This window comes from Wolffia australiana, chromosome 19, assembly GCF_029677425.1.
Source record: "Wolffia australiana isolate 7733 chromosome 19, ASM2967742v1".
NCBI lineage: Eukaryota > Viridiplantae > Streptophyta > Magnoliopsida > Alismatales > Araceae > Wolffia > Wolffia australiana.
This window is the reverse complement of record NC_135853.1, coordinates 5,055,369-5,066,957: the sequence shown is the minus strand read 5'-3', so window position 1 is coordinate 5,066,957 and position 11,589 is coordinate 5,055,369. Positions and strand designations below refer to the sequence as shown.

The window sequence follows — 11,589 nt, the reverse complement described above, 5'->3', positions numbered from 1 at the left end:
TGAACACGGGGGTGGGTTGACTGATATGAAGTTATGAACACGTGAGAATTGAAGAAAAAAGAAAGCACCAGTTCCTCGGAGGCAAATTTAAAACGACTCCCAATTACTTTCGGCGCGGTCGTTGATTCTCCTGATAATTCTTATCCGTACGTGTTTGAACGTTGCTACGGTCAGCGCGAGTAAGCGGCACATGTCAAACCCTAAGGCCCATCGCTGAGGTCTTCCCATTTTCTTTCCTCTATTTAACCCCATTTCCTCTCCTCCATAGCCTCAGAGCTCCACTTCTTTCTTCTTCATCTTCCATCTCCTCTTCTCTATCGTCATCTTCATCTTCTTATTCATCTCCTCATGGTGTCAGCTGGGAAGCAATCGTGGGAGATGGAGGCCTCATCCGACCGATCGAGATCGCGTCCGGTGAACTACTTCTCGGCCGATTTCGCCATCAGGCTGCTCCTCTTTTCGTCTTCCATCGTCGGAATCGTCGTCCTCGCTACCGGCAAGCAGACGACGATGGTGCCTATTCCCATGGCCCCCTTCTTAAATTCAAGAACCGCTCAATTCGATCACGCCGCTGGCCTAATGTAAGACTCTCCAAATTCCTCTCTCTTCATCGGTTTGATCGAATTATCGGAATAATTCGTTCCCCAGTCGACGAATTATCGAATCATCGTCGGTATTTCCAGATATATGTTTTCCGCGCTCGTCGCTGCCGCCGGCTACAGCTTTGTGACGATGATCACCTCTGCGACCGCCGTGAGAAAGCCATCTCCATCGACGAAGCTTCTTCTCAATCTCCTCATCCTCGACACGGTAATCTTCTTCCCTTACAGGAATTTTTCGTCTGCATAGCGGGATTTTGGGTTGTACTCGCTTCAACCTTTTACGTAATCTCCAATTTCATCGACCCTCGTTCACGTTGGTAATGACGCTGCCGTTGACGAAGTGTTCGGTGTTGACGCCATCTTTGAGCGCCGGCCTTCAATATTTTAGTGAAAGATGTCATCTGCGTCAAGTTAACGTCATGGCCCCCATGATGATGAAGATGACGGGATTGTTTAACTGGCGAACGTGCGATGGTGTGCTAAAGACGTGATCGGCATCCTAGCAAGACGGGCATCATACAGGATGATGCATACTCGTTTTTAAAGCTAGTCATATTCTAGTTAAAAATAGGTTTTGGGAAGGACGACGGATAACGCTTTGGAACGGAGGGAACTGGAGTGAACGGACCTTCTCTTTAGTCAGCCGTTACAGTAGTTGTTTTGTTTCGTTCTTGCCCGAGAGGTTGGAAAAGAACAGATGACGGAAATAACAATTAGGCGGTGTTTGATGACGAAACGGTGCTGGGAAGGGATTCCCTTCCGTTACAATTCCGAGGTCTGGAAGGATGACTTGAGGAATTGGTCAGCCATCTACAACGATTAGAGAGGTAACATGGTGTAGTGCGGAAATTCGCCACAACTGGGTGAATTAGTGACCTCCTCAAACCCCTTAGGCAGCGAGCAGAGCGATTTTGGGCCGGAATTCTGAAATGCCTAAGACTAAAGACTGGCAGAGGTTTCCCATCTAAATTACCTATTTACTGTCCATACCTCTTACCCAATCACCCATATAAGTCATTTATAAATACCAATTAAGGTTCATCTCCCGGGTAGCCAGCGTGAAAACTTAGTGGGCAGTGCCAAAATTCTAACCGCACCACACAGTGCCCGCGCAACCGCCCACTGCCCCTGATCGGACCATGCCTAATGAAGATAGTAGAGTGACGATAGGACTATCACGTTCAAGTACCAGTAACCTTGATGGTTTCGTGGGTTATTCCAAGTCGAAACTTTATGTGCAACTTTAGGCGCGAGGTTAAGAGCAACAGCGAAAGTGGGGTCAATTAAGATTCATCATCGTAATCCATGATTAAATTTTGGCGAAGTCTAACTCTCATGGCTTTTATCTTACGCGTAGATCATGGCGGGAGTGATGGCGGCGGCGACCGGCGCCGGCGGCGGAGTGGCATTCATCGGCCTGAAGGGCAACTCGTACGTGCGGTGGAACAAGATTTGCGGTGTCTACGAGAAGTTCTGCCGGCACGTAGGCAGCTCCGTTGGCTTCTCTCTTCTCTCCTCCATCGCTCTCATCCTTCTCGTCATCCTGTCTGCCGTTTCTCTACATCGCCGCGCCCACTGATCGCCTCCATCCTCCTCTCTTTTGATTTGATTTCTTCTATAATTTGTAAATTGCTTTCTGTTTGTGAAATAACCCAGTGCGTCGTTTATTGAGGAGTTTTACTCTACATGGTCATGCCAAGTCAGCGAAACGACATCCAATAGGATTCATTATAATGACACGTACCCTATACTCTCGTTAAGAGATTTAGAAAATAGGATTAAATATAGGAAAAGAGAGACGGCTAGGATTCAACATAGATAGGATAACAGCTAGACGGCTAGGATTCAACATAGATAGGACAACAGATAGGTGGTTAGGATATAATCTAATGTAGCCTTTATAGCTTGTTATAACGGTTAGGATTGTTGGAACAAATTATAGCTTATATTGTTATAACATAAGCTACTATAAATAAGAACTAACATGTATTTTCACGATTGCGGAATAACAAAGGTAGGGATCGCCCGTCCGGATATCGTTATCAGATTACGGTATCGAGACGGGTGCTGTACTGGTTACCAAAAATCAAATTTCCTGTATCCATTTTTTCCAATATCAGATATCGATATTGGATATTGGTTGGTACATTACCGATATCCAATATTGGTATTCGTCTCGATGTCATCATCCGCCTCCGTCTCTCGGGTTGGATGACGATATCAGATAGCGGACTTGGATACCGGTTTTTGATATCCAACTTAGAAAGGTTGTGTAAAAATATATTTAATCATCATAATGACAGTTTGGAGAGGATATATGTGGGCCAGCGGTTTAGTAGTGGGCTTTCAGAATTACAAACTAGCTAATTAAATATATACCTCGAAACTTTTTGTTTTCTTCCATATGGGATAACATGATTCAGAGTTTAACATTAAACTCCTAATCCTAATGTCACATGTGGAAGAAAACAGAAATTTTGAGCTGTATTTATTGAGCGAGATAGTAAGATATTAAATATATATATTTATTACATCTAAAATGAGGTAATGATATAGTAAAATTTTTAAAAAATATTATTAAAATATTTAATATATATTCTACATCCTTCTTGATATACAGCTCGAAATTTCTGTTTTCTTCCAATGAGACAATAGGATTTGGAGTTTAATGTTAAACTCCGAATCCTGTTATCCCATATGGAACAAACAAAAAGTTTAAAAGGAATGTATTAAACGAGTTAGAATATATATCAAAAACATGTCGCGTAAACGTAAATCATCTAAAATGTTGAACAATATAATTTTTTTCTGTGGATTTCGGATATCGATATCAGGATACCGGTTATTGATATTGGGATACCTGTTCCGATATCCGGATATCAAAATCCGATATCTGTCTCGCCGTCACCGATCTGATATTCATCTTCGATATCCGTCTATTCCTAAAGGGCGGATATCGTCCGATATCCGATATCAGACACCGTCCTGTTTTTTTCCGGATATCGAATGTCGGAACTCCGATACCGGATATTGGATGGAAAATCCCTAAAGAATGGTCTTAACGGTCATCTCTCTTGTTCTTGTGTGTTCTCTCATTCTTTCCTCATCTTCTCTCTCTCTTTCTTTCTGTCTTTCTTTGTTTCTTCTTCTTCCTCTTCTTAGTTTGAGAAATATGAAAAATCTCAGTATGGTATCAGAACAGCCGATCATCAGGGCTGGAGATGTACACGTGGGAGTATTCGCCACGGCCTCGTCCTTCACTGCCACCGCTTGACAAGTCCTGGTGAACATTCTGCCAGGAGCCTCTGTTCTCGCGATACTCAACAATGATAATTATCAAGTCTGGAAAAGCTCAGTCCTTCAATCCTAAATGGGTATGAGGTATTTACATTCATTCAGGATGATCCGCCTCCTTTTTCGGTTTTAGACGCAGATGGAAGAATTGTGGAAAATCCTGATTACAAACAATGGTGAAAAATGATCAAGAGGTCCTAGGATTTCTCCACTCTACCTTGTCAGAATCCGTCATTCCCTGCATTAGCAAAGCTAGATCTGCCAAAGAAGCTTGGAACCTGGTTCAGGGCACATTGTCCAGCAGAATCAAAGCCCGAGTCATGTATCTATATCAACAATTTCATACTACGACTAAAGGTACCATGACTATAGACAAATACATGAAACATTTAGATTTGCAGTAGAATCTTTGGATTCAGTTGGAGCCAAAATTGAAGATGATCCAAAGAATTATATATTCTTGAGAGGATTGGGAACTGAATACAGTCAGCTAGTTTTGTGCTTTAATGCTAATCCTGATCACTTGAAGTTCGAAGAAATTGTGACTAATCTCAAGGGGCATGAAGTCTATCTAGCATTTCAAGAAAAGGCAAAATCAAACATTTTCCTCCACAAGCCAGATTCAACCAGGATCAGCATCAAATCAAGCTTCGCCAAGGGACAATTACTATCCAAGAGGATTCAGTCAAAACCGAGGAAGAGGAAGAGGCAGAAATAATTGATTTCAACCAAGGTGCCAAATTTTCTCCCAATTTAGTCATAGAGCTCGAGAGTGCAAGGAATTTACAAGAATCCAAAACTTTGGACAGTCGAGACAAAATTATTAGAATTCTCCTCATGCATACACTGTAAACAACTCTGAAAACAGTGCATGGTTTCGAGACAGTGGAACTACCCATCATATGACTGTAGACCCAAATCTGATCCCAAATGTAACAAACTATCAAGGAAGTGAGCAACTACAAATAGGTAATGGTACAGGTTTGAAAATTCTGTCCATAGGAGCTTCTAAAATTTCCACAATGATGAAATCTCTTTCTCAAATATATTTTACATGTTCGTGAAATTAAGAAAAATCTATTATCTATTCATAAACTAATCTTAGACAATGATGTATTTGTAGAATTTCATCCTTCTTATTGTCTTGTGAAGGACAAGAAAACCAGTCACATCTTGCTCAATGGAACAATTAGAGATGGTCTGTACTGTTTTAAGCCTCAAACAAACCAACCAGCTGTAGTGGTTGGAGAAAGGATGACTTCAAACGTCTGGCATTCTCAACTAGGCACCCCCATTTCAGAGTTCTACAGCCAGTCATTAGAAAATTTGGTCTTCCATTTACACAGTCTTCAAAAAACATTGTTTGTGATTCTTGTAGAATTCCGAAGTCCCATAAACTTCCGTTTAATATCACTCTAAATACTTCTAAACACCCACCTGAGATTGTTCATTCTGATTTATGGGGTTATTCACCCATATTTTTAAACCTTTGTTTTTTTCATTATGTTGTGTTCATTGAGGATTATAGTAAATATACATGGGTATATCCCCCGAAAAGGAAAAGTGAAGTACGAGAACAAATTATTGAATTCCAAAAAAGAGCAGAAACCAGATTTCTACTAAAATTAAGTTTTTGCAGTCAGATTAGGGAGGAGAATTTCAATCTCTTCACTCATATCTGACAACTTAAGGGATTGTTCATAGGGTATCTTGTCCACTTACCCCTGAACAAAATAGTACAGAAGAAAGAAAACATAGACATATTATTGAATCAGCTCAAGCAATACTTCATCATGCATCTATGCCAAAAAAATTCTGGGATGAAGTTGTAGCTACTGCTACATATCTCATCAACAGGCTACCAACTCCAGTTTTGAAAATAAATCTCCTTTTGAAATATTGTTTAACCAATTACCTGATTATTCCTTTTTATGATCTTTTGGATGTCAATGATTTCCACATTTGAGACCATAGGCGAGCCATAAGCTGGATGCCAGATCATAAAAATATGTTCTATTGGGATAGCATTCTTTACATCTTAGCTACACATGTCTCTCGCTTCAGTCAGGTAAAATTTACATTTCGAGACGTTATATTTGATGAACACATATTTACGTATGCTAACACTTATTAACAAATAAAGAATCTGGAATACTTGGAAGTTCCCTACTATTGTATCTAACATTCCAAGTCCTGACAGAATCCAAAAAATACCATCATCAGCACCTAATATGGGATCTGAAAATGATACTCAGCCATTGTCAGAATCAAAGTCAGATCTGAACAATGATGTTAATCAGGAAGAAAATTCCTCAGATCTTATAGATATTCTACCTACAACATGTAAGGATATTTAAGAAATATCCAGTACTCTTGATCATATACCTGAACCGGGAGTCCAAATGAAAACAAGAAAAATTAGTGATGTGTATTTAAAAAATGATACACATCGGGAAAATAGTCATCTATCATTTACAGCTATTAGACATCCCATTCCTACATGTTTATCTATATGTCTAAATGTCACAGAACCAACTTCTTACACTGCAGCATCCAAAAACAAAAATTGAATGCAAACAATGAAAATAGAATATGTAGGAATGGGAATTAGTTCCAATGGATCAAAATCTACATGTAATAGGTTGTAGATGGGCATACAAATTAAAATATAAACTAGATGGAGCTACTGATAGATACAAGGCTCGATTAGTAGCGAAGGGATTTAATCAGCAAAAGGGTTTGATTTTACAAAGACATTTAGTCCTGTGATCAAACACAGTATAGTACACTTACTTTTGATATTAGCTATTAGCAGCAATTGGAAAATACATCAGCTTGATGTATCAAACACATTTATTCATGGAGAATTAAAGGAGACAGTTTACACGGAACAACCTCCAGGTTTTAAAAACCCATCTGATCATGATTTTATTTGTTTACTTAGAAAATCAATATGTGGCCTGCAGCAGTCACAATGAGCATGGTTTCATAAATTGTCTTCTTCACTTCAAATTCTTGGCCTTATAAGGTCGAAAACTGGCACATCTTTATTTTTTAAATCAGTTGGAAATCCTGTTTTTATCTCAATATATGTGGATGATATCTTGATAATATCTCCTGAAATTCATGAAATTAAACATAGCGTCTTTAAGATAAACGAACAATTTGCAATACGAGATCTTCGATGTGCTAGATATTTTCTTGGAATAGAATTAGTTCCCCATTGAAAAGGATTCATTCTTAAAAAATCAAGATATCTCTTATCAATCCCAAAAAACTCACAAATGGAAAAATCTAAACCTTTAGATCAAGCACCAAAGTTGAATATAAATCGGTAGCCAACGCCAAAGTTCTATGGATCTAGTCTTTATTGAGGAACTCCGAATACCAACTTAATTCATACCGACATTATGGTGTGACAATGTGGGAACTACATATCTAGCAGCCAATCCCATGTTTCATGTTCGGATGAAACACATAGAGATTAATTACCATTTCGTAGGAGAACAAGTGGCAGCCAAGGCTTTGTGAATTCAGTTCGTCGATAGTAATCATCAATTAACAGATTCTCTGACCAAACCCCTTGCAAAAAATCATTTTTGTTTTCTCAGGAACAAGCTCAACGTCCTCTGGGACGCAGACGATCATGCGGGGGGCGGGGGTGTTGACGAGTTTTACTCTCCATGGCCATGCCAGATCAGGGAAATGACATCCAATAGGATTCATTTTAAGATTATACTAGCAATAAAATGACACATACCCTATACTCGTTAAGAGATTAAGAAAATAGGATTAAATAAAGGAAAAGATCAATGGCTAGGATTCAACATAGATAGGATAACAGATAGAAGGCTAGGATTCAACCTAGATAGGATAACAGATAGACGGTTAGGATATAATCCTTTGTAGCCGTTATAGCTTGTTATAACGGCTAGGACCGTTGGATCAAATTCTAACATATACTGTTACAACATAAGCTACTAAAAATAAGAACCAACAGGTATTTTCACGATTGTGGATGAACAACGATCTTAACGGTCATCTCTATTGTTCTTCTGTGTTATCTCCTTCTCTTCTCATCTTGTCTCTCTTTCTTTCTTTCTTCTTCTTCTTAGTTCAAAAAATATGAAAAATCTCAACATTTTTGAATCTATTGTTTTCGTAGAATATATTTGTATTAACAATTAAAAATTGTACAAGTCTTTGCAGACTGTGAAATAATGATAAGGTTGAGCTTTTAATTGGTTGAAGATTTAGCTTTAGTCAAGCTTTTAATAGCTCTTTGAAGTTTTAACAAAGACTTCTCAATAATTGAGAATTTGAGAGGTTGTCTATTGATTCACCAAACATAATAATCATGGGGGATTATAAGTATGAGAGCTATTTGCGAGATCCATAATATTTAACAGAGTTTTGATTGACTAGAAGTTTTGAGTTAGCGTTATCTTAATTTTCATAGAGGGCTTCTCCATAAACCATTATTTGAGGGTTCGTGTGCTCATTCATTACACCTTATAATCCTGGGGGGATGGCTATTTATGAGAGTCGAAGCCAGCGATACAGAAAATACTAGCCATGGTCAAGAAAACCTGGCCGCTGAGAAATCATGGATACATATTCCAGAGCTGACACAAATGAACGACATAGCTGGATGCATGCTACCATGATTTAGTTTTTGAAAAAAATCAGGCTCAGTCATGCAAGTTCGTGCATCCAAGAGACACAATGTTTTGCAAAAAAATAAATAATATCCCAACTAGAACAGACATGTTTATTAATACTTTGGTATTGTGATATACCTGATGGTCTATGATAGTAATAGCTTATGGACGTGAATTTTTTGGTTTCTATTGATTATGTATTGTGTTATAATGCAATTATAGCTCCATGAAAAATCATTTTGTAGTCCTGAAGGACCATAAAAAGATCCTGAGAACAAAGAAAGGGATTGCATAAGTACTGTGAGACAACAAGTGGAAAGCAGTCTCTTAGCAAAATGGTCTGGGTTAACACAATAGAGGTCGATGAGAATATCTATCGTAGAAATTAAATGCACTAAAGTGATATATGACCACTTGAAAAATGTCTTACCTGTGTATTGAATGTTGTTCTTGAAATAAACTGTGACATAATAAGTTTATATGTGACAAAAGGTGGAAAGGAACTTAAGTAAACAAAATTTAATTAATACAAGCATGACGATTTTGAAATCACCATTAATAAATTGGATCAAATGAAAAATTAAGACTCGGTATTCTCAATATATTGATTCTAGATCTGTCATTTAGGGATCTTATTTGCCAATGCAGGGCTGGCATTGGGAGCTCATAGCATTTAAATACCTTGAGCCTGAAGTTTCTGAAAAATGCCCGACGTCTTATCTTCAGAGAAAATCCCATGGTTTTAATAGTGAAGAATATAATCATAGAAATCAATTTGGGATGTCTATTGATTCAATTTGAGCTTGAAAATTTCGATGAACGAGATGATTAGAGGATCTTAATGAAGAAAGTGAAATCGATAAAAGTCTATAAAGGGTACCGAGATAATCCAAGCTTCTGATTCGTAGGCCATATTATTGTATTACTAATAGTCTATTTGTGTAGATTATATATTTATCATTTAGGGATTATACATGTATGAACATTCCGAAATATCCAAGCCAATCAATACACTCATTCCTACATGCAATAGTACCCTTAAAAAGTGTTGAAGAATTCAAACTAGAATTCAAGAAACTTAAGAGCAGAAAGGTAGAGCCTGAAGTATTGCTCACTTCACTGAAATTAGCTAAGAATTGAAGAATATACCATAACACTAAGATGAGAGAGAGATTTACCAACAGTAATATAATCTATCATATCTACAACATAAAGAGTAACAATAACTATAACATAAACTATATATAATAATAAGTATTGTAGTGTCGGTAAAATAGTAAATAAGTAACACCTAGGATTCTAAATAGGAACCAATATGATAGTATTCCTAGTCTTTGAGACGTGAGATTTTCAGTGACGAAGTATAAAATTATTTTTCATATATCTTAATCATAGCTCACTATTCTTTGATATTTATTTTTTCAGACATGGGATATCTCAGGGATGAGATAAAGAAAACCAATTTAACCTCCATATTGTTTGTAGTGGCTTTTTTGGGTGGGGGTGATGTTATACATTTGCAGAATGTTTGAAAAATGTTTTTGTTCCTCGATTTTCAGCTGTTATATTCTCATTTTCAAGTGATTTATTCCAAATCAAGATTGGAATATGAGTACATCTGAGTATTTGTTCTAATTTTTCTCCCATCTTCCAATTAGTGACATGAAGTGGGCTGAACCACAAGCCTTCTTGGCCTTTCACCAATTGTGGGATTACTATATCCAGCCAATCACACCATTAACAACCCTTCAGGCCTCTCAAGTACTCTGCCTTTGGTTGCCTATACTTATATTTTCAATGGGGTCCCCAATTTGAGTTCTCAAAAAATGATGGAGTACCATTGCGACAACACCAACAAGAGATGAGTCCCACCACACAGAGCCACTTGTGCTGATGCTCGCAACCCCGATTTCAAGTATTCGGCCTGAACTGGTTCGTAAATTGTGAATGCTATTTTATTGTTATTTCATTGTATTTTAATTTTGCCAAACTATCAGACCGGCCATTATGTTTTGGGCCTTGTCCATTAAATTTCCTTCACCTCGCGACGGTTTCTTCCCCTATGATCAACCATTTGGCACCCATCCTCCCTATATAAGGGGATGGCATGCCCAAGTGAAAGACATGATTTCCAAAATTGAAAGTTTGAAATTTTCTTCTTGTTGTCTTTAGAGAGAGTAGATAGTAGTTAGATCTATAGCGAGAGTGGAGAACGTGAGCCCTCCTCGTCGTCTACGCCGCCCATGTCGAGATCACTCCGTGGATTGCCTCGCCGCCGACTGGTCTTCTCCATGCCCAGTTTTCTCTTGAAACCTTTCAAGAAAGGGGTTCTTGATTTGTTATCTCGTTCAAGATCTTCAAGGATTTTGGTCATTCAGGCCGTATCTTAAAGGATTTTGGTCGTCGTCCGCTGCTGCCGATGCGTCCGCCATTGCCACGATCATAATCGACATGGCCGCTATCGCCGCCATCAACGTCGACGCTGCTGCTGTACAGCTGCCGCCTCTGCCATCTCAGTTCCTTGTCACGCACCTGCGCTCTACCCACGTGCCCTATACTCTACCCCGTGTCTGCGTTCTGCCGGCTGCCCATGCCATGTTGTGCGCCAGCACCCTGACCGCGCGTCCACGCCCTGCTTGGGTGCGTGCGCCTTGCCTGCATTTCCGCACCCAGCCGCGTGCCCACGTCCTGACCGCGCACCCCTGCCTGGCGGACGTGCACCCCGCCTACCTTGTCCGCATGCCTCCGCCCTGCCCACCTCACCGCACCCTGTCTGCTTGCCCATGTTTGATCACGCGCCCGCACCCCGTGTCAAGCTGCTCAATTACCTCGGACGGCGCCAACAAAATTGCCATTGAGGAATTACGATACGCAGAATTCCTCTCACGCCAGGTTCGTTCTTGTATAGCCCTTTACATATCAGTATTAGTACTTTTTGCAGTGCCGTCTTCCCCTATCGCTTTCTACTGCTGTGGTTAAATAAGATACTAATGAATAGGGTATCCACTTGTGTCGAGGGGTAGGATATTTCT

The 11,589-nt window shown here is 39.3% G+C and overlaps 1 protein-coding gene across 1 annotated transcript; it reads left to right on the top strand.

Annotated features, from left to right (window-relative positions):
- Positions 1–263: 263 nt before the first annotated feature.
- On the top strand, positions 264–2,282 carry LOC144715803 (CASP-like protein 1D1). Its single transcript, XM_078590806.1, has 3 exons — positions 264–581; positions 684–810; positions 1,960–2,282. The coding sequence occupies exons 1-3, from the start codon at positions 349–351 to the stop codon at positions 2,179–2,181; spliced, it is 582 nt and encodes a 193-aa protein (XP_078446932.1). The 5' UTR covers positions 264–348; the 3' UTR covers positions 2,182–2,282.
- Positions 2,283–11,589: the final 9,307 nt, after the last annotated feature.